Source organism: Pteropus medius, unplaced genomic scaffold (assembly GCF_902729225.1).
Source record: "Pteropus medius unplaced genomic scaffold, Ma_sr-lr_union100, whole genome shotgun sequence".
Lineage (NCBI taxonomy): Eukaryota > Metazoa > Chordata > Mammalia > Chiroptera > Pteropodidae > Pteropus > Pteropus medius.
The window spans coordinates 12,128,893-12,155,688 of record NW_024346667.1 but is presented as its reverse complement, the minus strand read 5'-3'; the positions used below and the strand labels follow the sequence as shown (position 1 = coordinate 12,155,688).

Below are 26,796 nucleotides of genomic sequence, written 5' to 3'. Positions count from 1 at the left end.
GGGAGGGCGGGGAGCTGTGAGTAAGGGAGGGTTTCCTGCAGAGAGGACACTGGAGCCTAGAAAGAGGATGCATTTGGCAGAAATGGTATTTCCAGTGGAGGGACAGAAGGAATAAACCCTAGAAGCAAGTGGAGCGCAGTGTGGGTGTGTGCAAGGACCTACATGGCACACGGCTTCTGGGAGGCGAAGCTGGCATCTGGGGAACAGAGGACTCGTGGGCCTCCATTTGCAAAGGGTGAGTACACATAAGCTACCCGAAAGCTGGACTGCATCACAGAAGCTGGAATTCAGGGAACCCGAAGACATCCAAGGATAGGCTTCAGGACCCCCTGGCACCCCCCTGGAATTGCATCCAGAATTTTATATGCACATATGTTTCTGGGGAGAGTGTGCACAGAGAGAATCATCAGATTTCTGAAAGGAAGGTTAAGAACCACAGCTGCGGAGTCTCTCAGGTGTTAAGACGAGACGTGAGAGGCCTGCCGGGTATTTCAGAGGGATGGTGGTGGCGTGTGGGGGATGGCAGGGCCGACCAGTACAGGAATCCCAGTGGGTGGGGGAACAGGGTGAGGTCATCGGTTCCTGATAATCAAAGTTGGACTCCAGGCCTGTGTGGAGGTGACAGTGTGTGAATTTCATGAGGTGAATCATCACATCTTCTCTGGGCAACTCGGAGTTGAACTGCTGGAAGGTTCCCGGCTCCTCCCTCAGCCTGGCCTGGCAATGCATGGGGCTGGGTCACTGGCATCCTCCACATGTGGGGGCCACGACTGCCTCGTTGCCAAGGCCAGCCCCTCATCTTCTCTATCCACCTGGCATTCGTGTACACAACCCAGGTTTGAACCAAGAAGTCCGCAGGCCCAGCTGTGCTGAGTGCCCTCAGGCAGTGCGTGCGTGTGGCTCCAGCTGCCTGTCATCCTGGCGGAGGCCCTACTATGGGCATGAGCTATGGCCTCAGCCTAGAGGTCATAAAACACAAGTGTGGACTTTGTCCCCCGTCAACAGGGAAGGAGCTCCTGGGCTGAATTCTAACTTTCACCCCAAGACTTGACGAGGTCTGGTTTTCAGCAGAGCTCATCGCCAGCTGGTTCATGAGACACACTTTCCTCGCCCCAAGAACACTCTCCATTTGCCACAGGTTCAGAAGTTCTGATGACTCAGAAAGCTGAGGATTAAGTCTCAGGGAGAAGCCTCTTGCTGCCAGGATGGACAGGTCTGTACCTGCACGTGGCTCTTCAATAACAGGGAGTGGCCTTCATTTGCATTGGCTTCTGGGAACTTCCTGAAGATGGCCCCCAAGCCCCTGGAGGCCAGCACCTGCGCGAGGACTTGGGACTCGGGAGTGGAGGAGGAGAGCAACGAGCAGGGAGGAGTAGGGGTGGGGTGATTCCGGATGCTCCCGAATCAGGGCAAAAAGGCACTGGGTTTGGACCAGGCGCTCTGGGTGCCCTCCCTGTGGGCGCTCTGGGCGCCCTCCCACTGGCCCTTACCTGTGGGCCTGGGGCTGGCTGAGAGCAAGGGGGGCACCAAGTCTAGGCGGGTGGGGGGGTCTTGAGAACGGTGAAGAGGGCTTGCTTCTTCTGGGCGGGTATGAGGGGGAGGATCCAGGTGCCACTGGTGCCCCCAACAAACCAGTTTGGTGGCCCCTACCTTGGCTCCCAGGGGAGGAACCAAGTCAGGCTGCCATCTGGCCCTCTTACCTGCCCAAATACCTGAGCACCTACCGGGGCTGGCCTGCGGAGGTGCAGAGCAGATGAAAGCACAGGGCCCACACTTCCACTCCATCCTGCATCCTAAATGCTGCCCCCTGCCAACCTTGCTGCTCTTGAGAAGGCTCTGCCAAACTCATTCACCCCAAGATGCCAATGGCAGTGACAGGTCGAAGGACCCTCATTTAGGGAGCTCTCACTGTGCCCAGCACACCCTGGGTCACCTTAGACTCAACCCAACCCCTCCTGTGAGGCAGGTGTAGGCACCACCCTGATATGACCCAAGAGAGAAACTGAGGCTCAATGAGGTCAGAGGATTTGCTCAAGGGCACATGGCTGGTTAGCAGTAGAGCCAAAATTCAAACCCCAGCCTGACCGGAGGCCCCTTTCAGCCATCCGACTCCAAGTGGTGTGGGTCGCTCTTTGTAGACCCTTGAGGGTTGACACTGGAAGGGGTCCCCAACCCTCGCAGTCAGTTTTCCAAAGGATGTTCTGCCATAGGTGAGGATTACACAGAAGTGAATGCTCTGTATCCGGAAACCTTGAAAATATGTTGGATCAAGAGAAATGAAACAGAGCCCTTAAAATGCTAATGAGCTCAGGGAAATACACTCCTAGGCTCAGCAAAGGGCCCAAAAGCGTTGAGTATATGCAGTGTTTTTCAAATTTATTTGAGGCAAGAAGTTTCTCGGGATGAAGGAGTATGTTTTGGTAACTGCGGAACTGGTCTAGTGTCTTCATTCTTCGCATGGGAAACTGAAGCCCAGGGAAAGGAATGGACCTGCCTAAGGTTCACCGTGACCTCAGAGTCAGGATCTGAGCTCCAGCCCGGGGCTCGGTGGTTCCGGACCTCTTACCACTTGCCATATGGGGAAGGGTCTGGTTCTGTTTTTCATCACTGTGCCATGGCCCTGGGGCTTCTTGGTAGGTCAGAAATGTCTCAGAAGGCTGGGCTGGGGTGCTGCCTGCCCAGAGGAGGGGAGAGCTAGGTCAGAAGACATGGGTCAGGTTCTGTTCTGGGAAGTTTGCTCTGTGGCTGCCCTGCTGATCACTGGCCACGGGGACGAGCAGAAATGTGGGGTTGGAGCCTCGGAGCTCTCCCGCTGCTTAGGACCCCCTCCTGTGGCTCCTGCTTCCATTCCAGAAGGGTCTAGGCTGCTGGCCTCCCCCATTTCTGCTTCAGGATAAGCTGTTTCTTTGGGAACACCTCTTTCAAAGGTGTCCACTGGCAGAGCTCCACGGTGAGCTGCAGAGAGAGGAGAGTGGGTGGGCTGGTTTGGTGTGACATCTGGGGAGGAGGGCCAGCAACATCTCTGCTGACCTCATCAGCTCTGCCTGGGATTGGCCAGAAGAGGTCTGAACTAGCTGGAGATGAAACTTCTGCTGATCCGTGACCACGGGACCAAGGATGCTATAGCACTGCATCTTACCAGCCACATGCTCCATTCTCAGCCCCCGTTCACAGGTGGAGGCCACCAGTGAGCCAGGGGCGGCCCCTCGACTGAATTGACACTGGGAACCATTTTTTGGATCTTGGCCTGGGTTGCTGGGTAAGAGCACAGACTGAGAATTCAGACAGATGTGGGCCCGTATCTTGCTTCTGTTTCTTAGTCACTTGCACAGGTTATTTGCTTCTCTGGGCATCAGTGTTCTTATGCATAAAATGGAGGTGGTGAGACTGATGATCTCATAGCGTTAGATGAGAGCATGTGGGTACAGAGCTTCCCACTGTGTCTGGTATACAGTAAGCACTCGATAAATAATGGGGCTGTCGTCATGGTCATCGTGAAGATGCTGCTGGCATTCCAACTCCCCGGGGGCTGTGAACTATTCTGGAATCAGCCTGGCTCTCGGAGGGCACGCATGAGCCTAGGGCAAGGCATCCTAGAGAATGACTTTTTCCTCAGTCCACTGCCTCCTAGGTCCTTCCCTGAGACTCTCTTTACCTTGCTGGGAGTGGAGTATGGGATGCTAACGTGCTTTCTGTCCCAGCCACACTGATTGCTGAGGGAAAGAATGGCTGGGAGTCAGCTGTTAACAGTTACGGGGTTGAAGAGGGTAGGGGTTGGGGCGGTCCTTCCAGTCAGACCGTTTACTCAGTAACCCAACAGTTCTTAGTTCTCCTCAAGGCTTCTTGGGCACCCTCTTCTTTCCCTCTTATTGTGAGCTTCTCAGTGGCAGGGACCTGCTAGAAGGGACCAGATTCCCCAATCCCAAAGGATTTTTCCAGAGAGTTCTGGACATGTAGATGCTGCCCAGGGCTGAGCTCTCAGTAAATAATAATACAACCAACCTTCATTGGTGTACTACTTTACAGTTTTAAAGCGTTTAGGTCATCTGCCAATTTATTTACTTGTTCACTATCAAGCTCTGAAGTAGGTAATTGCCGCCATTTAACAGATGAAGAAACTGAGGCTTAGAAAACATATGGAAAATCAGGAATCAAACCCAGATTCTCCAACTCCAAGGCAAGTGTACCACATCTACTGAAGCATGTTTGAGGAGCAAAGAGAAGGTATAGGCAATTTATAGAACGGCAGTACTTCCACTGAGGCTTTTTTATTTTATGTTTTTTTTTTTTTGTGGTAAAATATATATAACATAAAGTTTACTATCTTAACCATTATTAGTATGCAGTTCAGTGGCATTAAGCACATTTACATTGTTGGATAGCCATTTCCCACCATCCATCTCTAGTACTTTTTTCGTCTTGCAAAACTGAAACTCTGTGACAATTAAACACTGACTCTCCACTTGGCCCTGGCAGCCACCATTCTACTTCTGTCTCTATCTGACTACTCTAGGGACCTTATGTAAGTGGAATCTGTAGTATTTGTCCTTTTGTGACTGGCTTATTTCATTGAGCATAATGTCCTCGAGGTTCATCCATGTTGTAGCATGTGACATGATTTCCTTCCTTCCTAAGGCTGAATAATATTCCGTTGTACGTACCTACCACATTTTGTTTATCCATTCATTGTTGATGGACATTTGGGTTGCTTCCTCCTTTTGGCTGTTGTGAATGATGCAGCTATGAACACGGGTGTACAAATATCTCTTTGAATCCCTGCTTTCATTTTTTGGATATATACCCGGAAGTGGAATTTCTGGATCACATGGAAATTCTACGTTTAATCTATTAAGGAACTGTCATATGTTTTCCTGTCCTCCCCCTCCTCTCCCCCCCTCCCCTCCTCCCCTCCCCTCCTCCCTCCTCCTCTCCTCCCCCCCCTCCTCCTCCTCTCCTCCTCCTCCTCCTCCTCCTCCTCTCCTCCCTCCTCCCTCTCCTCCTCTTCTTCTTCTTCTTCTTCTTCTTCTTCTTCTTCTTCTTCTTTTTGTATTTAAGATAAACCAATCACCTCATTAGAGGAAAAAATCTACCCAAACACTAAGATTAGAAAGAATTTGTTGTCCTTTTAAAGATTTTTTCTGTTCACTTTCCCGGGACTCAAAGGACGAACACAAGGCCATGCATTTTAAAGACTGTTCTAGGCTTTTGCCCAAGCTCTTCTTGTTGCCCACAGTGATCCCCCTACCATGTCTGTTTAGGGAAGGCACTACTCACTATTCCTTGCCCCTATTCCTCAAGAAGTTGGCACACTTAATGCTAAAGAGCTTGGGCAGAAAGGACAGATTCTGAGGCCAGAACATGTCAAGGTTAATGCTGTTCTGCTCTTTACTGTGCGATGATTTGCACGTTACCTAACCTCTCTGAACCTCAGCTGAATCATTGTGAAACAGGGACGATAGTGTCCATCCACCCAAGATTGCTGTGAATATTAAATGAACTGATCTATGTGGAGAGCAGAGAGGGCATCATGACAGCTGATTGGATATTCAATTCACGCTTCTCCATCCCCTAGCACAGTGTTCTGGCAGTGCTCGCTGGAGAATAGTTGAGTGAGTGGAGCAGGATTAAGCTGATCTGGGATGGGCGGGTTCAAGAATGGAGCAGGAGCCACCAGGCAGAAGGCTCAAAGAGACAGATTTCAGTTCAGCACCAGGAAGAACTTTCTAGTGCCAGAGCTTTATCATCAGAACGAGTCTTGTCTGGAGGGGTGAGGAGGCATTTAGCTGGAAAGAGAATCCCTGAATAACGTGTGTGTGCTGCTGATGTGAGGGCTTGGATCAGGTGACCTCTTGTGTTCTTTTTGACTCTAAGAAGCTATGGTGACTTCCATGGAACTGACAGTCCCCTGTAGCCACATCTGGGGTGCTGTGGGTCCTTCTGGCCAAGCTCTGCATCTGTCTCAAGCTTGATGAGGGGAACCTCACTTTGGATCTTTGTCACCAGCTTTGCTTTCATTATCCTCTAGGTGGAAATGACCAAGTAATCCCACCGTCCCAGGGACATGGCACTTCATGGCACTTGTCTCCTCTGATGTTGGGAGGCTCTGAGACTACCCAGCATGTCCAGTTGACTGAGGAAGGACATGTGAGGTTAGAGGTAGGGCATAGGATTATCCAAAGGGCCAGAGGTCTGGTCTCAAGGGCATCGGTACCTTCTGCCCACACACAGGTGGAAACTCCAGGCCAGAACACATTAGTCAACTGGCATAGCTTGCTGTCTCAGCTGGGCTTGCACCACCTACCACATTGGAGCCATTCTACTGGGGGCCAGGATCCCAGGTTCATGCTGTGAGTAACTTCAGGTGACCCAGTTAGGAACCCAGCGCCCAGGTGTTCCACCTGGTTCTTCCAGGCTCTCAGCAGTTCCGGCATGCTAGCAGCCTCATTCTACTCACTGCAGTATGCTCTCCTGGGCTACATGCTTCTCTGGCTCTCATGTGCCCAGTGTACAGATCCCACTGCTCAAGATGGAAGGTCACATGGTGAAGCTTGTGCTCTGCTGTCAGACTCTGGGTTCAGATTCTGACTTTACCTACTCGAGGTGTGACCTGGTACAGGTCGCTTCAACTCTCTGGGACTCAGTTCCTTCAAAAAGAATGCTACGATTGCTAAAATAATGCTAAGGTTGTAGTGCGGGTTATAGATGCTCCATGTGAAAATGCCAGGCCTGAGCAAGCCCTTGCTGTTCTCCCTCTGCAGGCTGCACGGCCTCTTGGGCAGGTTAGAGAAAGTTTTAAGGCACAGCCTTTCCTGGTAAGCCATGACCTCACTCAGTGTTATAGGTTGCATTAATACAGTGTCTCCCTCCAGCCACCACTGCCAACGCCCCCCCCCAACCCCACACTCAATTTATTTGTTGAAGCCCTAACCCCCAGGACCTCAGAATGTCACTGTACTTGGAGATAAGATCTTTAAAGGGGTAATTAAGGTTAAATGAGGTCATTGGCAGGGCCCTAATACAGTATGACTGGTGTCCTTATAAGGAGATTAGGACACAGATATACACAGAGGAAAGGTCATGTGAGGTGCATAGTGAAATGACAGCTATCTACAAACCAAGGAAGCTGGCCTCAGAAGAAACCAACCCTACTGACACCTTGATCTTGGACTTCCAGCCTCCAGAACAATGAGAAAACAAATTTCTATTGTTGAAATTGTCCAGTTTGTGGTACTTTGTTATGGCAGCCTGAGCAGCCTAATACACTCAGGGAAATAGCTCTGAAATTATAGTTGTCCATTTGCTCTAAGAAATGTTCTCCCAAGATCTCGGTCAATGGCTTCTGTGGAAACTTCCTCTCTCCGTCAGCAAAAAAGTTGCCTTCAAAGGCCCCTCCTCCAAGTTTAGTCTGAGGGGCTTTGGGTTCCTGCTGGAAACATGTACCTGCTCTCTGCTCAGGCTAGTCTTGAATCACTGGAGGATGCTCTGTGTGGGGTGGGTGTCTGGGGGCTGGCAGGTGGGGGCACGGCCATGAGTGTGCCCGGAGGAAGTGCTCACACACAGAGCTCGGGGGAAGTAAGTGCCTCCTGCCAGCTTCGAGCTCTTGCGGCGGGGTGGCTGTCTTCCATCCTACATCGGTCTGAGTGACGTTTCCTGGAGAATCAGGAGTGGCCAAGGGTGGAACTGCAGATACCAGTGCTGTGACACACTTCACAGGGCACTTGCCTGGCTACCTCGTGCCTCCACTGACAGGTCCTCAAGGCCCACTTCCTCTTACCCCCAGGATTTGAGGACCAGGTCAGCAGGAAAGGGGTTCTTTCTATCCCAGTGGAGCATCAGAGAGAGGCCAGTGCTTGCAAGACGATGACAGCAAGGGGCAGAGCTGCCAAGTGGCTGAGGCGATGGCTGGTGCAGAAGGCTCTGGTGGTGGGTTCTGGGCAAACATCTGTACTGGCTGCACTACCTCTAGCCCTCAACTCCCTGCTGAGTGAAGTCTGGGGCAGGGGAAGCTGTTCTCCCTTCTACAGCTCTCCTGGTGCGATGTGCCAGTCACAGATAGGAAGTGCAGGGCCTCCTGGGCACCCTGCATCTCTGTAACTCCCTCAGGCAGAGGAGGAGACCTCGGGGTCCCTTTTGCTCCAACATCGCTCTCCTCTCTCCTCTTAGCCTCGGCAGGGTATACAAAATCTGCCCACTTGCTGCAATTTCCTCCCACCAGGTCAGAGCTGGCAGCCTCTGGCCCTCTGTGCTGTGATTGGTGACTTCACCCTTGACCCCAAGGAGGCAGGATGGGATCTGCCCAGGGCTTCCCAGAGGCTGGCAGAGGAGGTGCAATGAAAGAACTCTATGGTATGGGGCTGGGGCCAGAATGCCCTGGTGAGCTATTTGCCAGGACATGGAATCAGCTTACACTTTTGAATAAAAAGGGCCACCCTTTCCCTCCAGGTCTTGAGGCCCGATTGGGTGGGGAGATAAGCTGAGCTGTCAGGCTGTCCTGGAGGAGCTCTGAGTCATCGTTGTGCAAACATGACTCTCCTAAAATGCTGTCTGCCAGCTTTGTTATCTAGTATGCGAGCAGAGCTCAACCATCCTCAGCCCCAGATTAACCAAAAAAAGAAAAAAAAATCCTGGAGAAGCTACCTTCTAAGAAGATTAACAGCCCAGTGTGGACTTTAACCTTGGCTGTCTGTATCCCGCACACCATGACCTGCCTTAGGTGGGACATGTGCGCAGAAAGAGGGGCAGGGAAGGATGTGAGATGGGAAGGAACTGACCTGCTGTTTGCCAACCCTTCCTGCCCTTATCACCTGGATCCCTAACAAGGGCAGTGAACAGATGCCCGAGGGTGGGTCACACATGTAGGGCATTAAGGGCCAGATAGGTATCTGAACCTCCATTCTGCTGGCTTGTGATTTAAACCTATCTTTAGCCTGCCTATAAGAAGTGGTACCAACAGCAATCCCCCTGAGGGGCAGAAAGTAGCAACTTATAGTCCTGGACCACCAGCATCTGCTGTTCATGCCGCCTCACTCCATGTGTGATGAGCACATGGGAGCTAACATTTGCTGAGCACTTACTATGTGCTTGTCATTCTCCAATACGTTTTGCGTGTCTGTCTCATTTAATCCTGCCAACTTTCTTATGAGTCGGGATTATTACTGCCCTCCTTTTAAAGACAAGGACATGAAGGCACAGAGAGAGAGAGAGAAAGTAACATTTTCAAGATGACACAGTAATAAGTGATGGAGGTGGGATTTAAACTCAGGTCTTCTGACTGCAGAGTTTGGGGCTTAATCACACCGCTGTACTGCCTCTGACATCACCTAGACACACCGGCCTCAATTGAGTAAGCCTGGGGCAAGTCGAGCACCCTAACCTTCTCTCCGCATACAGAACATGTCTCCATGAGCATAAAGAATCCACTCACTCATTCTCATGTTCATTTCTTCATGCAACACCCACCATGCGCCATGTGTATTGTTTGGCACCCAGGGGATGAATATGGGAGACAAAAACGAAGGCATAGACACTGTCTCCAGAGGTTCAAGCCCCCCACTTTGGCCTCCCTTGCTGTACCATTGTAGCTCTTTGGGGGAGGAGTTTAGATGTGAAAAGGAGGGAGGTTGGCCTGACGGAAACAGGGCTTGAGAAGGATGAATGAGGCGGCCAATGCAGGGGGATGGACGCTGAGCATGCGTGCGGGGAGCCAGGGAGGGTGCACCGCAGAAATCTGGGTCTTTCTCCCTGTGGTCCACTCCTAAAAATAAGAGCTAGCTAGCACTCACTGAGCGTTTATCAGGCACCAAGCACCATGCTATGGACTTTACATACGTAACCTCGTTTAATCTTCAAAAAAAAAAACCTTAGGACGTGGGTGTTCCTGCATTTTCCATGCATAGATGTGTAAGCAGAGGCTCAGCAGTGATGTGACTTGCCCAGGACTACACATCTAGTAAGGAACTAAACTAGGATTTGAATTCTCCCTTTGAGTGCTGGGCCTCCTGATGGATTCTATTTTCAGTGAGTTGAATTCCAGCAAAGGGAGCCCACCTGAGAGCTTGTTCTTAACTCCATGTTTGTACCAACGATGCTTCACAAATTTTGAGATGATTTAAAGGTAAGAGGAAGAATTCGTAAGCTGGATGGCCCAGGATGAAGAGCTGAAAATGTCAGAAGGAAGGGCAGATCGGCCAGCATTGACAAGATGGAATCAATGAGGATGATCGCAAAGTTCCACGTGTACAACCAAAATCGTCATTGCACAGGGGCAGGATGGGAAAAATGGTTCCCATAATGGACTTCCTGACCAACATGAACTAATGTGACCGTGATGCTGTTAAAGTAAATGCAACTCTAGGCTCTATTAACAGGAGCATCATCACCAGGACAGGGGAGGTGATAAAATCCCTGATTACTTCACTGATCAAATCACAGGTTGTATTGTGTTTGGATCTGGATGCCATATTTTAAGAATGATATTGATAAACACAATATGCCCAGAGAAGAGCAGCAAGAAAGGAAGCAGTGGTAGGGAGGTGGAGTGGAAAGGTCTATGGAAATGACGCCGTATTAAGAATGATTAAAGGCACAGCAGGTATGTCTAAATGTGAAGACATGATAGTCACATTACATAAAGCTCATTAAATATCTCTAGGGCCTGCACTCTGCTTCTAGAGGACAGACATTGAGCTTGAGAGTAAAAGGTATAAAAGGCAGATGTACCTAGATAAAAAGAGAACTTCCTAACAACAAGAGTGGTGTAAAAGGAAGGCATTGTCTCAGGAGGAGGAAGTTCCCTGTCGCTTAGGTTGTGCCCCGCAGGTGGGAAGAAACTTGCTGGCTGGCTGAGGGGCTCTCTGCAGAGAGGAAATTAAGTTTTCTGATCATCCAGTCTCCTTCCACCTCTAAGGTTTTAGATGTCTATGAGACACAGATTTGTCGTGTGGGCAAGGTACGCCATAACTGGAGATGCCGATAGCTCCAGTGCCATCTGATCTCCTCAGTCTGAAGCTGGGTTTGCATCATCATCCTCTGCTTTTCAAAGGTTTGGCCTGTGGAAGGCTCCGATGGAAACTTGAAAGAGCCCAAGTTCCCACCTGCTTGGGGCTAATATTCTTCTTCCCTCTCTCTTTCTGCCCGCTCATCAGAGAGAGAGATTCTCATCCTCTCATCATGAAGCTCAGCACAGGCAGGGGTTCCCTCTATCATCCACCTATAGGTGCTTCCTCTGCAGACTCACCTGACTGCTGTTCCCCATCCCTGCCTGCAATCTGATACCCGTAAAGCAGGGGTCCCCAACCCTTGGTCTGTGGACCAGTACTGGTCCCTGGCCTGTTAGGAACTGGGCTGCACAGTAGGAGGTGAGGGCGAGTGAGCGAAGTTTCATCTATATTTGCAGCCGCTCTTAGCAATAATATCACCACCTCGGCTCCACCTCAGATCATCGGGCATTAGATTCTCATAGGAGCACCAGTCCCTGGTGCCAAAAAGATTGGGGACTGCTGCTGTAAAGGATTCTCCCAAAATATTCAGCATAGCAAAACCTGATACTGGGGAAAATTTGCATTCTTTCAAGGGTGCCATGGTAAGTCAATAAAAGGTTTTAAGCAGAGGAGTGACACATTCAATTTATGTTAAGCAAAAACAAAACTAAACAAAATAAAAATTCTGAACTATGATCCCTCCTCTCTCTTTCTTAAGGAAATTTGAATTCCTTCTGTGCCTACTCTCAACTAGCTACCCCAGAGGTATTGATCTGATGGTGAAATTCATACTAAAGTGTAAACATCTGACTGGCTTCTGTATGAACAGCTAAGAGTGGTGCAAGATTTTCAGCCAAGGAGACCAGTGGGAAAAATTCAGCAAGAACGTTTTGTTTGTTCCACTTTACAGAAAGCCTGGAGGGGAACCCTGCTGATGAGCATGCAAGGATACTAAACGTCAGGGAAAAAAAAGAAGGTGCTCCCGGCCCTTCAAAGGGGCTGCGGACTGCAGAGGGGTCCTCTGTATCCCCCTCTCCCTGCAAGCCCCCTGACTTCTGCCCGGGATGCCTCATACCTTTGGTTTCCTTGATCAGCTCTTCTGTAAACTTGACCACCTTGGCTACCTCCACCCACGGGAAGCCTTTGCCCACGGCAAAGATGATACTTTCATAGAGGGTATCCAGGAGGATGCTTCTGCGGGAGTCTCTCAGTTCATCAAACTCTTCCCAGTTCAGCAGTCTCCGTAGGTGCTCCCGACCTTCTGTTTTCTGCAGGGCATGATGTGAGGAGCGGAGGGTGAAACCGAGGAATCGAGATGCCATCCTCTGTGGGCAGAACACTTCAGGGGGCCCCACACAGCTCTCCACCATCCTGAAGAGTGCCCAAGCATGTGGCTACGCCTGGCCAGAGCTTTCATCTCTGGACAGCTTTCCATTTGGGGGGAATGTACGCTTTTTTCTAGGATTGCTCGTTCCTCTGAGAGTTCTCATGCTAGCCGTGGCAGCCCTGAGTCTGTAAACCTCCAGGAGGCCTGAAGTCCTGAATTATGGTCCTTCTTTTCTCTTTGCTAAAACAAAATCTGACTTCTCTCAGAGCCTGCTCTCAACTAGCTGCCCCAGACCTATTGATCTGATAATGAAGTTCATGCTGAGGTGTAAATGATTGTAAAGAGGCACCGTTGGGCAAGGAGGACTGTATCTTGCTTGGTGAAAATTCAGGCACTCTGGCAGGTCAGGGGGTAATTAGGGTAACATTTTTTTCCTATCTGTAGGTAAGAACCTATTTCACTTGAGAGATCTCCTGGCCCTTTCAGAAAAGCTCTCATATATCGTCCATAGACGTAGGAGAAGCGAGCGCCTTCAGAGGAGGGGGTGAGAAAAAGCGTGGCGTGGAGTGGAGACCCATGAGCACAGTGTGCTGCTCCCCGGGGCAAGGGAGTGCTCTGGCTGGGGTGACCGTGCGTGGAGGTGGAACCTGGTAGCTGACTTGGTGCCAGGAGGAGGCCCACAGCCCTGTCCGCAGCCCCTGGGCAGTCCTTCTCTGCAGCCCTCACAGATCCCCCGGTTGGGGCCTGACAGAACAGCTTGTTGGAAGGTGTAGACAATGTGATAAAAGCCACATCTGAAGGTGGGGACAGAGACCCTACCAGGGGCAGCCGTTACCTATTGCTTGCCCAACAGCTCATAGCTATGGGTCAGAAGCTGACCTGAGCACACCTTTGGCGTGAGACCCCCTTGCCTGAGGTCTGCAGCAGGGCCCCGACACCCTCCGTGGACAGCCCTGTTCTGGAAAGGACTTGCTGAGAGGTCTGGGCCCTGCAGGGCGGACCCTCATCACGCCACAGGACCCCTCGTCATGCCTTTCGGCCTCAGAATTGGCTGTGAAAAACTGATCAAATCTGCCCCTCTCCCTGCCTTAAAGCAGCAGACTCCCTCTTCCTCCCCATATACATACACACACACCATATACTCCCTACGCATATACTCCCTACGCACGCTGGCGCACAGTCCCAGAGGGCTCAGTCGGCCTTCCAACCAGCCCCAGGGGCCTCCCTGGCCTCCTGCGGTGGAGGCAGGCAGTGCATGCAGCCCATCTCCTTCCTTCCGGCGACTTCTGCCGCATCAGGGGCTGTCATTGTAGGTCTGGAAGACCTCTATGGACTGGTGAGCTTTTGGCCGGGCATTCTCGCTGGCACAGACCCACTGCAGGCCTCAGAGGGTGTGTGCTGGGAAAGGGGTGTTGTCCAAGGTGTCCACCTGAGGAGGCACCGTCGAGGGACCACTTCTTGCACACACACCTCACACTGTTAGACCAATCTGAGCACGCTTCCTTTTAAAAGCCACATTTTCTCTTCACCTGAAATTGGAAGACTTTTTTCACTCCCTGGGGTGTTAAGAGGGCCATGGCCCCTGCATCCAGTTGCTAGGAGACTCAGCCGGACTGACTCAGAGGTCCCAGAACCTGGGGGTGAGGATGTGGCTTTGTGAGGTCATGGAGACCTGCTTCGAGCCTGGCGTCTCCTCTCCAGCTGGGCTCTGGGTCTCCTCCGCCTCCAGCTGTGCGGGGCGCTGACTCCTTTCTAGCCTCCAGCCTCTCCTTCACGGACTGCTGGCCTTTAGGAAGTGAGCCCATTCGGACGTTCCTGCAAACACACACATCCCCCCGTTGTACGTATCTTTTTACCCAAGCCCCGTTTCTCTCATGCTTTCCATAGTCAAGGATTTGTCTCCATGAAACGACGGGTCTCCACTTGCTCTTCACATCCTCGCCAACTCCATGTCCCGCTAGGATCTGGCTTCCATCTCACTTCTTTATTGGCCAGTGCCATCGATGACTCTGTTTCTAGTATCCTGACTTTGCTCTGGGGTGTAGGAAAAATCTCTATGGGAGTGGTCCCCAAGCGCAGTGCTCAAGTGCCGAGAGTTGTAAGGCTCCAGTTCCACACTGCTGGCTCGTTTTGTCCTTCTCTGTCCTGCAAACCTTGGCACCCTTTAGTCACCAGAGAGGCAAGTCCTCCTTTGCCCTGCCTCCGACTGTAAGCCCCAACTTTGTGCCCAGGAGCCTCAGTGAGAACATACAAGGATGTTGGCTGGGGTGGCCACTGAGCTGCCTGGCCCTGAATTTGCCTCCGGAGGTACCCGGCCAGGCCTCGTCAGCTCTTTGAGTTTCCGCCTGGCCAGGGGGTTCCTGGCCAGAAGTGAGAATTCCCCAGGTAGAGCTCTTCCCCCAGATGGGGAAGGAGAAAGAGCTCCCAAGTTTACAGCATCTGCCGCCTCAACCACTCAGAGCCATCATCTCCGTGGGCCACATGACTCCAGCAAGGCTCGTTCCATGGGCCGCCTTCCTTGTCTTCATGGTCATATTACTTCAATGCCCTCACTGCTCTTCCCACCATGAGAAAGACTTTGGTTGGGGCCACTTTTCCACCCCCTACAGCTTACAAGGGATGAGAGGATGAGGAAGGGTGTCCCTTCCCTCCCATGAGGCCCGGCGGGTCCTCATGCAAACGTACCCATTCTTTCTTCAGCAGCTTTCACACTCTTGCTTATCTCATACTGTCATCTGGGTTTAGAGTTGTGAGACTATGGGAATGAACATACAAAGTGCAGCCTGTTGCAGCACGGAGTTGCTACGTCGTGGATCTCTCTCCGCTCTTGTCATCCCTGGCGTTTGCTTCTGTCGAGCATGTAGTTGCTTCTTGGTTTCTCATAAGTCGCTCTATCCCAGATGATCTCCTGTCTCTCCACCCGTCTCTCCTCCGCCTTCCGTAAAGACCTCTTCCTCTGTTTGTCCCTTACAAGTAGGTACGCTCCGGGGCTCTGTCTGTGCCGTCTTTTCTCTCTAGGTCACATATTCCTTTTTAAAATTCTGTCACGGTAAGAACACGTGAGATCTATACCCTTAATGCATTTTAAGGGCCCAATAGCGTACCTTTAAGGACAGGCATAATATGGTGCAGCAGATCTCTGGAATGTCTACAAATTGCATAATTGAAACTTAATGCTTCTTGATGAGCAACTCTCCCTCCTCCTCTTCCGCCAGATTCTGACAACCACCTGATTCTACGAGTTTGACTATTCTAGCTCTTTCGTATGAGTGCGATCACGCGGGACTTGCTCTTCTGCAACTGGCTTATTTTGCTTAGCGTGTCTCCAAGACGCGTCCCATGTATTCTTTTTCTTTTTTCTTTTTTTCACGTTAAAATTTTATTTTTTCCGTTGAGGTAAAACATAAATGAGATTTACTATTTCAACCCGTTTTTAAATGTATATAGGTCAATCAGTAGCACTAAGTACATTCACGTAGTTGTGCAACCATCACCAACATCTATCTCCAGAACTTTCCTAACTTCCCAAACTGCACCTGTCTTTGTTAAACACTCCCTATTCCACCCTTCCCCCTACTCCTCTCAACCACCAGTCTACTTCCTGTCTCTAGGATTCTGACTACGCTCGGTATCTCATGCAAGTGGAATCATACAGTATTTGCCCTTTTGTGGCTGGCTTCTTTACTTGATGAGTGTTTTTATGACAGTTAGCTTCTTTTTCTGCCATTGTATACGGGGCATGCTGGGGTAGACTCTGACATTTAGAGCTTTGGACCACAAGGACATGACAGAGAGGAGAGCATTATCCAGAGACCCTTTGTGTCCCTTATTGGAAATGTGAGGTGTATGCGAATATGAATGTGAAGAAGGGTATTTATGAATGATGGGTAGTTCAAGAGGGTAGATTCTGCCAGATACTGTTTATAGCCTGTCCAGTATTTATTCTCCTCTAGTCTTATCAATAGAACTCCAGTTTTCCCAGGGGCAGCCATGTGCACAGCTAAAAATCAACATTTCTCTGCCTCCCTTGTAGATTGGAGTGGTCATGTGACATAGCTCCTGGATAGGTTTTCCAGGCTTTGGAAAACTCATTTGACAGTTGTCTCTTTCTTCTTTCTGATTGGGAATGCAAAGGTGATTGCCGGAGCACCAGCAGTCATACTGCAAGCACGTGAATAAGAATCCTATCCTGGGGTCCCTGACAATAGCCAAGGTCTGCTGCACCAGTCACTGACTACTGACCTTTGCATTTTTTGTGATTTGAAAGAAAAAACATCCACATCTTGTTTAAGCTACTGTTATTTGGGTTTAGTGTTACATGTAGCTACACTCAATCTCTCAGCGCTAAAGAGACTGATTTCTGAGGCTCGAGTTGGGTTAAATCAGGTCATGAGGTGGACCAGGCAAGGAGAGGTTCTTGTTCACAGAAGTAAAGTGATTTGCCAGAAATAGGAAGTGGGGGCGATTAGGTCGCAGGATATCTCCTCTGGTCTCCAATGTGAGCTGCACGTCCGACTTCCTGTCAGAGTCCTGAGAAAGGGACAGTCAGTCAGTCATCTTAGGAGACTTTTCCGGGGCTGGGGGAGGGTGGGAATTCTGCTCATTCACACGAAAGGAGCCCCACCAAGGACAAGCCATCACAACGAATCAGGAGTCTACCTGATTGTGGCTTTGGCTCGGTCTGCCTTTAGACAGGTGGGAACCTTTCATTTCCCTAGGGAAGAACCCCTGGAGGAGGTGATGGGGAGATACAGTCAAGAAAGGTCGTTCTTAGGACACTGTAAATCTCGACATGTTTCTAAGTGATCACTCACTCATTCTCTCAAATAACGTTTAATGTGCATTGAAGAGCAGCCGTTCTACTAAAAGCATGAGATGCAGAGATGACCTGCAAAGCTTTCTGTGACGTGGCCCCTGCATTCCTCTTCCACTCTGTTTCCTAGCACTGCCCCTTCCTCCTCCTCCTCTGCTTTATTTGCACTGCTGGACTTTATGCCTTGGGCACACGCCTCCTTGGAGCTTTTGTACCTTTTCCTGCCTCCGTCTGGAATGATCTTCTCCCAGGTACTTGCTTGGCCAGCTTCCTCAGGCCTTGACTCTATGTCACATCCTCAGAGACACATCCCCAGACCACATCTCTACACTAGCAGCCCCCTCCTCCTCCGCTCCGTCCCCTCGCTCTGCTTTATTTTCCTTCATAACACTTATTACCACCTGACATATTTATTTACTATGTGTTTGTCTTCCCCCGCTAGCACATAACGTCCACGAGGGCAGAGTCTTTGCTTTGCTCACCGTGGGGACCCCGTGTCTGGCATGGGGCAGATGCTCCACGTGCATTTGTTAAATAAATGAACATGGGCCTCACCCTCGAGGTATGCCCAGTCCAGGGGAGGAGCAGACCAAGTCACAAACGTGCTGTCTAAGTGTAATGACAGCACGTCGGAGGAGGGGAGGTGAGTGAGGAGAGGAGGGGTGCCCAGTCCAGACAGGGACAGCTTCCTGGGGAAAATGACTCTGCCAGAGACGGAGTGGGAACTGAGGGCTGATGCAGAGAAAGAGGGTGGGGCCTGGTAGGTTAGCCATGCAGGGCAGGTTGGGGACCCTTTTGTCCCTTAAGTCAGGGGAAGAGGAAGGAGGATAAGACATAAGGATGGCAGGTGGGAGAGTGAGGTCACGATGGAGGGCTGAGATGGGCCACCGCACAACATGGTTCTGATTTCAATGTGGGAAGGAGATGTGAAATTAGCTTTAGGGCCAGGGGTAACATTCCCCTTGGGGAGAGATTTTTTCACATAGCTTAATGGGCCCCTTCGGTTGTGGAAACCTGGCTCTGGGGAACACCGAAGGCTAAAAGATTCCTAAATGGCTCTGCATAAGAAGTGGGCTGGACTTTCACTATTCAACTCCAAAAAGTGCGGTTCAATTGACAATGAAGAAAGTGGGTGTGGCAGTTGGGTAGGCAATCGACCCCATCTGCCAGCAGCAAAATCTTTCTGCCTCGGGATAATACATTATTGGCAGGAGGTGAGGTGGGAGGTGAGGGGAGAAGCAGCAGGACCTTGGAGATAGAAGAGGTGAGAGGTCTGGGGTTCCAGGGAAGGGGGAACACAATGGCGGAAGCTGGGGTCCTAGATGGGAGGCTACCAAGAAAAGTCCACAGCGGCGAGGAGGCCTGGGCATACAGGGGTGTGTTGGAGTCACTTTAAATTGTCCTTCCTGAGTGGACTGTGAGGTAACCTTGACTGCCCTTCCTTATTTTGAAAGTCATAGATGTCGATTATGCACACTCATCTGGTTATGGAGAAATCATGGTCCGCGTGGGGCATAAAGGTAGCAACTGGCAAGCCACTCTGTGAGGGATTTGGAACTTGGCAGCAGTGAATGAGACTCAGGTGCAATGAGATGAAAGTTACAGCCCCCCAAATCCCTTCGGAGAGATGGGGAGGGGTGCTGAGTTCCCATCCGTGTGGGAAACTGCTTCCTTCAGACGAGAGGGACCCCAGTCTGATTTTCACTCTGCAATAGCAGGGCACAGACGATGCTCTTGCTGAGGGGCACGGGGTAGGGATGGGGTTTGGGCCCGTGGGGTAAGCAGAGGTTTGGAAGAGTAGCTGTAGGGAGTAAGATGGCGAGGTATATGAGGATAGCCCTGGATTCCCCAAACCCAAACTGCGGAAAACTAAAGTCAATGCAAGTCTTTATCACACTGGGTGGCTGCATGTGGTCAGGGTCTACGGTTTCCCTGAGGCCCTCTCTTGGAGAGCGGGGTGTGGCGGGGCAGGCAGAGCAGGGCACCAGGAACCAGAGTCTGGCAAGGAGTGAGCTTGGGAGCCCAAGAGGTGGAAGAAGAGATCGGAGACCCAGAACATCAGCCCATGAGAGCACTCTTTGTTTGCTTGGCATCTCCAGTGCCTAGAACAGTATCGGACACATAGTGAGGACCAGATTAATATTTGTTGACTTAATGAAAAAAAGAAGGTCCCTGAATGATCGTAATTTTGGTGCTAGTGGCCTTATTGGTTTCTTGTTTATAACTGGTCAGACACTTCAAACTGAGTCGAGGTCCTCAAAATCCTGCCATATCTGCTGTTCTGTTATGATTGGAGAGCTAAGGTGTTGGCGAGTGTTGGGAGTAGGATGGAGAAGATACAAAAGTTGGAAGGACTAGGTCCTACGTGTGTGACTTTATTTGTATTATGAGCTGAATTGTGTTGTCCCCAAATTCCTGTGTTGAAGCCCTTACCCCCAGTACCTCACAACGTGACTGCATTTGGAGAAACAGTGGCGTGTTAAAAAGGTAACATGAAGTCATATGATGGGATCTAATCCAATACAACTGGTGTCCTTATAAAAAAAGGAGAGGAGGACACACATAGAGGGCAGACCGTGTGCAGACACAGGGAGAAGGCGGCCATCTACAAGCCAAGGAGAGAGGCCGCAGTAGAAAGCGACTCTGCTGACACCTTGGGCTTGGACTTCCAGCCTCCAGAACTGTGAGAAAATAAATTTCTATTGTTTAAGCTCCCGGTCTGTGGTATTTTTTATGGCAGCCTGAGCAAACTGGTACAATGTGGATACCAGCCCTTTATGGGTGAGATGGGATGAGAAATGCACAATTACAAGTAGGTTTCCTCCCTTCAAAGAAAGGAGAAAGACGCTGTGACTTCTAGGGCAGGGAAGTGCTTCTCAAACAAACAATCCTTGGGGGAGGAACCTGTTTGTTGTTTAAATTTCCAATTGGTTGCAGGTCGATACGTAAAAGAACACGATAAAATGAATTATTAGAAAACCTATTAGACATACAAAACACAGGTCAACTGTTTTCACACCTGGCTATCAGCACAGGTCAAATTGTTATAAAAGTTTCTAAATGCGCACTCTCAGCATCTGTCCTTGCCTCATTTTGTGCAGGCAACGAGCAGGTCAGGACCTTGCTTCCAGTGGCACTCGCTCTTAGCAGCACCGGTCTAAGATCATCCTCCTCATTCTTGAAGTCTGGCTTTAGAGGTCAGGCACATGGCTAACCGCGTCCAGCCAGGAGCTCTGGAGGGGCCCTGCCAGCTGCCTTTTCAGCGATGGGCCCCTGCAGAGGTGGCCAGTAGGAGGCCTGGCTGCCAGCAGCCGGGAGGCCCTTCTCTGCAGCAAGGAGAAGGGAAGTGAGCCTCCTTCCCTCCCGAGAGTCGTGAGGTGAAGAGTAGGAGGGAAGAGGAGCATCCAGATGATGACGAGAAGACAAAATTCCTGTCCCACCACAGTGGCCGTCTTGGGTCTGAGAGCAGCATCTAAGGTGGGTCTCCTGTCGAAGCCGATCTGAACGCTACAGGACTGCAGAATGCAGCTTCCTGCAGTCTATGAGTGAGGCGATCATGGAGATGACACTACAACAGGACACTTAGCAAATTTTTTCGAGGGCATTTTCTGTTCCTCTGCGAGTAGGAATAGTTTTAACATGGACAAAAAGCCCAGCTCCTATGATCCTGATCAGAGGTCTGTTGAGACAGTGACTTGGTTTGGAATAGCTACGGTGAGGACTGGGCCTGACCGGGGAATGGTGGAAGTGTTGACTAGTTGCAGTGGAGGCTCGGTTAATGTCGAGAGCATGAATTTGAAGGAAAGTCAAGCCACAGGAATGAGTGAGCTCCTTCAGAAGCTTCCAACCCCTGAAGGTGGAAAAGAGGAAGTGGCTGGATTGATGAGCGAGAGATGCTTGAAGAGATGTCCCATAGGCTCTAGGCTGGGGATAGAGCTAGGACAGGGTACAGGGATCCGAGGGGGTAAAAGTCTGCTCAGGGTGAAAACATATGCAGCGGGAGGAAGAGCGGAAGAGAAGCCGGACACAGAAGGCCATGGCCTGAGAATGATCTCGCAGAGTTGAGGTTCCTGGAGCTGAGCAGGTCTGGGTGGTGAGGTCTGGGGAACAGACAGGGGAGTGAATGTGTGAGGTGTAGACAAAGGTGTTGTGTCAAGAGAGTTTGAGGCCAGATTGTGGGCTGGGTGCCACGCAGAGTTGATGTTAGCTTATCTGAGACTTCTTTTCATTGTCAATAGTGGTTAAGGAGGCTCTGGAATATAGTAGGTATATTAGAAATGCTGAGTCATGAATCTCCTCTTGATTGAGATGAAAGCCTTTGAGGGTCAGGTACAAAAGTTCCGGTTACCTTTTTAGAGCTTTGCATAATTTAAATAGGTTCTCTGGAGGACAGATTCTATTTGACCATGCAACTCATGGGATCATGGATATTTACACGTGGTCCGTTTTTAGAGGTAGGGTAGTCCCAGGTCCGAATTGCCTGAGGAAGTCCCGGTTTACTTCTGATGTCCCAAAGTAATTGACAGGGTCCTGATTCACTTACTAATAAAGTGGCTGATAAAATATATGGTCACTCCACTTAGAGGTCACTGGTTCACACCCTTCTTTTCATAAATGTGGACATGGAAAAGATTTATTTTCCCTTTACTTGCAGTGATTCCCACACTCTTCTGGAAAATTAAAAAGCTAGTGAGAGCTTTGGTTGTCCTTGTGTGCTTATTCATATGTTCAGATGAAGCGGCATTTATTGAATACCAATGAATGTTGTACACTTTGCAAGTGCACAGTAAATGAGAACCAACACTCGCCACCTGAAATTTCTTTGCGCTGCCCGTATTCTGCCCTTTGCATGAAGAATCTGGATTTCAGCCCATGACCATTGAGTTTCACAATGTTTGATCTAACTCATTAAAATCACTTGGGCAAGCCCAGTGTGATGGTTAATTTTTATGTGTCACTTCGACTGGGCTGAGGGATACCCAGATAGCTGGTAAAACATTATTTCTGAGTGTGTCTGTGAAGGTGTTTCCGGAAGAGATTAGTATTCAAATTGGTAGACCGATCTCTCTCCAACATGGGTAAGCATCATGCAAACTGTTGAGGGCCACAGTAGAACAGAAAGGTGGAGGAAAGGAGAATTTGCTCTCTGAGCTGAGACCTCCACCATCACCTGCCATTGGACATCAGTGCTTCTGGTTCTTGGGTCTTCGGACTCAGACTAGGACTTATGTTCCCTGGTTCTCAGGCCTTACGGCTGGGACTTGAATTATGCCCTAGGTTCTCCTCAGTCTTAAGCTTGCAGATTGCAGACCGTGAGACTTCTCAACCTCCATCATTGCATGAACCAATCCTGCATAATAAATTTCTCTCTATGTACCTGTTTGTATCCTAATGGCTCTGTTTGGAGAATCCTGACTAACACACCCAGCCCTCACATACAGAGGGATCTCCATTCTGTAGCCCACATCCACGTGTGCCTGATCGTTTGTCAGCAAGCCTTGAGTGATTTTGTTGGTGGAATTGATCTGATGTATTGATTTCGAACATACACTGGCTCAGGTTTTGCCTCTTGTTGACGATGCGGTCTCAGGCCCAGTTGTGTCCACAGGTGGTTCTTGAACTTAATTAACTCTCAGGCAGGAAATTGCCAGCTTCAGGTCACATCCTAGTTCATTCCTCCAGGCAACCCTGTATCTAAACACAAATATTCTAAGGAAGAATAGTTTTCTGCCCTCAGAGAGAGTGGTTTTGATCATTCCAGGCTTCAACAGTTTCCCCCAAATGTTGCCAACATGCAGTCCAAACGCTCGATTTTGTCTAACATCAGGAAGGAGGATCCTCTGAGGAGGAAAGTGGTTATTCAGCGTCAGCAGAGAAAACAGCTGATGGATAGGTTTCCTTGTCAGCTGATTCTTTCAGGACTCCATTTACTTAATTCCAGTCTCACGCTTTATTCAGAGAGATGGCAGCCAGCCAGCCACCTTTTTCCCCGCTGTCCCCGACTCGGGAGTTGTGTTTCTATGGGGAACCCTCTGCGGACTGGGCACCCCTGCCAGCACAGACTGTGTGTGGTCCACCTAGGTGGCAGGAATAGGGTGGGAGCCCCTGGGGCTGGGAGGGCTCCTTGCAAGCCCATGGAACTGTATTTAACAGTCTTGAAGAGTGTATCCTTGGGCAGAGGGCCAGGAACAATCTGTGTAACCCACTAAGCTAATTATTCTCGCTGCAGATGGTGTCCCCCACTAATCCTCTTGGGTTTGTCATAATCCAGCCTTGTTCTGGGAGAGCTGCTGGGTAGCTGGCCTCAGTGCAAATGGGCTGTCTGCTTGGGCAGAAGAGGCCGGGTGCCTGCTCCGTGGGGCTGGGGCTCTGGGCTCTTGAGTCCAGGAGAGTGGGTGTGAGGACCGTCCAGAGGAGGGCTGCCAGCCCTGCGGCCCCTGGAAGTCGGACCGGCCTCCAGAGTGGCCAGACTTTCTTCTGCTGCACGTTACCTTGAGGCCCAAAGGGCTCCGGGAGCTGGCCATGCCCTTGTGCTCTTCAGAGGACGGTGAGTCTGTGTCCCTCAGGTCACCCACCCGAGGGCAGCGTGTCTTGACACTGGGAAGTCACAGCCAATGGGGAGGTGCTTTAGCCTGAGACTCTGGGGAGGGGCGTCTTGAGCAGGATGCTCACGGTGATGCAAGCTTGGGGCTCTTCCCCGAGCCTGCCGGGCTGTTTGGTGTTAGGTCATGTTTCAACAAGGCGCAGCTGAGATTCAGGCTCCTGCTCGTTGATTTATGGGATGTTAACAGCCTGTCTGGTTCTCCCACCTGGGCCTGAAGGGTGAACAATGCAGTCGCTGGAGCCAGAGAAGGAGCAATGCCTTCTGAGGACCCTCCACCGGTCCTTGGAGTGGCAGGGGCGCTCGTTTGCTTCTTGGAGGATCAAGACTTCAAGAGAAAGTTATCAAAAGCCAGAGCGAATATAGAGCGTGGAATGGGTTTGGGCGTCCCTAGGACTGACCTCATTGAATTTTTTCGACCAGCTTCAAGGTTAACAAAACTAGGCCTGTTTCTACAAAAGAAGAGAGTGAGGTGCCCAGAGATTAAGTTACGGAAGGTCCACAAAGTCAAACTCAGGCCTGCCTTGACCCTACGTTCTCCTTGCTGCCCTCTTTATGGTCAATCCTTGAGGCAAGTGCCATCCTCCTGTCCTGAGTTGACTGGCCAAGACGCTGAAGCTTGAGCGTGGGTGACTCGCAGAAGGCATGTAGCCAGCGAGGGCAGGCCCTCGGCCAAGTCTGCCATGCTTGCTGCTAACTGTCCCTCTGCCTTGGCTCTGTACCTTCTGTACCCCACTGCTGACTCTCCCTGCACACAGGGCTCCCTTCGTGGAGCAGGAAATCCACCCCATAGTGACAGAGAAGGGGCAGAAGCCACGGCCTCCCAGCAGCGGAATTGGGAGGCAGCTCTGGGAGGGCCTCTAGCTCCCTGCCACAGCAGAATGCACTTCAGACAGTGAGAACATCGCCTGCTTGGGGCATCCTCGAGAGGAGTATAACCCACATTGTTCTCTATTTACCCTCTTAGATATACAAGCATCAACCAGAAATCCTCTTATCAGTTGTGATGACCTCACACAGGCCTGCTCTCTTCGTCCAGTCTTGGGGGAGAGAGAAGAGCTGGTTCCCATTTTCAGCCCCTGTTGCTTAAATGCATGTTTGTGTATGCGTGTGAGTGTGCATGCCTGCAGGTGTGTGTATGTGCGTGCCTGTGTGTGCGTGTTTGTGCACATGCTGGTTGGGGAGAACTGGTGTTGTACAGAGACCACTGGACCAGCGGTCATAAAGCGCAGCCCCCTCTGGCTGGCTGTGTGGTGCCTCTGCTCTCTGGACCTTGGTTTCCCAGGTGGGCCGTGAGTGGGTTGGACTCAACGAGCCATTGCTTCTTTCATGGCCGTAGCCTATACACGCAGCATTTGGCAGCTTTCTCAGCTCCAAGTTAAATAACTCCAGTCCCTATAACCTTTCCCTGTAAAGCACATTTACCAATCCTTTAATCATCTTGGTTATTTTCCTCTGAACTCTCTCCAAGACACCTATGTCATTGGATAAGTATGTCATATAAATTAGTCAGTAAATCAATCTGTCAACAGTATCTCTTGAGAAACCAACCTGTGGCTTGCAGGAGGTGCTGGGCTGATACAATCCAACCACCCAGAAACAAAAAGAGTTTTTGCTCTGGCTCAGACCAAGGGTTCGTTTGTCCAGCAGTGGCCTGAGGCACTGGGGTCATGCTGGGAGGACATTGTTCTTTTTGATGCCATCATCCTCCAAAGATCAAGGCCTTTCCCCAATATCAGTGTCTGAAAATGTTTTAAGTAAACATGAAGTAAACCTTTGCTTTGTTCAGAGCTTTGCGCTAGGCTCTTCGAGAACTACAAAAATGAGTGTGATACAGGCTCTGACCCCAGGATGAGAGGCAGGGGCATGAGGTGGAAAGTGGGGGTACAGGAGCAAAGAGAGTCCTAAGTGGGGAGCTAGGCTATAGAGAGGCCACTGGAATTAGATCTGAGCTGCTCTGAAAGGGTTTCTTCCAGGTACAGCATGATCAATAATAAAATGAAGTAGCCGAAAGAATTCAGAATTTGGAGAAAACTATTCCTTTATTTGAATAGTGGTTTCAGCACTCTTTAGCTGGGTAAACTTTGGGTGAGTTATTTAAGCTTTCTGAGCCCCAGATTCTTTAAGGATAACGTGGCAGGATTACAACTACCCGGAAGGGTTGTTTGAGCTTCGATGACATCACGTTTGTAAAGAGTCTGGTGCATAGTAGGCAATCCATATGTATAATCTCTCAACGGCAGATTGTGGATCAGTTTCAGAAGAGTCTTCGACTCTTCAGGATGGATCTATAGTGTTGGCCATCCCACTAGTTGGGGTTCTAAGTTCTACTAGGCAATTATGTGATGTGTACAATAGTATCGTCTCTGCTTATTGATCCTAAAATAATTTTCTTTAAGTTTGAAGGATAATTTTTTATTTATAGTATAGAGTATGTGTCATGATTTTACAGTCTTAGATCAATAGCTGTGATCTTGGCTTTTATCTTCATGGTGGAGAAGGTATATTTGTATATATATATATATATATTTTTTTTAGTTTAGTTTCAGTTTTCTATATTAGAAAGAGCACGTGACCTTTGATTAAGGCCTCTGGCTGACCTGGCAGGATAACTTTGGACAAGTCACTGAAGGGCCAGCTGTGGTCAAGGTGCAAAGCAAATGCTTCTCAAATGTAAGTGTGCATCCGGATCACCTGGATGTCTTAGTAAAACGAAGACTATTGGGATCCACCCTGGAGTTTCTGATTCAGTGAGTCTGGGTGGAGCCGAATAATTTGCATTTCTAAGAAGCTCCCTGGTGATGCTGAGGCTGTGGGTCCAGGGCCTGCACCGTGAGAACCACTGGTGTAGGAAGAACAGCCCTGGAGCTTAGTGGAGCTTGGCCAAGTGAGTTGACCCTCCTGAGCCTACTTTTTCATTCATAAACTTCTACCTTACAGATTAGATTTAAAGGTAATAATTAGACAAATTATGATGCGAAAGGCACTTTGTGGACTATAAAACACAATATAGCTATTAATAGCTTAGTATTCCCCATCAGTTTTAGCTTATTCACCTATAAAATGAGGGTAATAA

General features: G+C 50.0%; 1 protein-coding gene across 1 annotated transcript in view; it reads right to left on the bottom strand.

Moving 5' to 3' along the window:
• The window catches only part of CUNH8orf74 (chromosome unknown C8orf74 homolog), a 19,873-nt gene extending 5,963 nt beyond the window's left edge, over window positions 1-13,910 (bottom strand). The window contains exons 1-2 of the mRNA XM_039875774.1: window positions 13,836-13,910; window positions 12,055-12,247 (exon numbers count right to left, since the gene is read on the bottom strand). Of these exons, the coding sequence (XP_039731708.1) occupies window positions 12,055-12,247; window positions 13,836-13,883 (241 nt within the window). The 5' untranslated portion in view covers window positions 13,884-13,910. The remainder of the gene's footprint in view (window positions 1-12,054; window positions 12,248-13,835) is intronic.
• Between the last annotated feature and the right edge of the window lie 12,886 nt (window positions 13,911-26,796).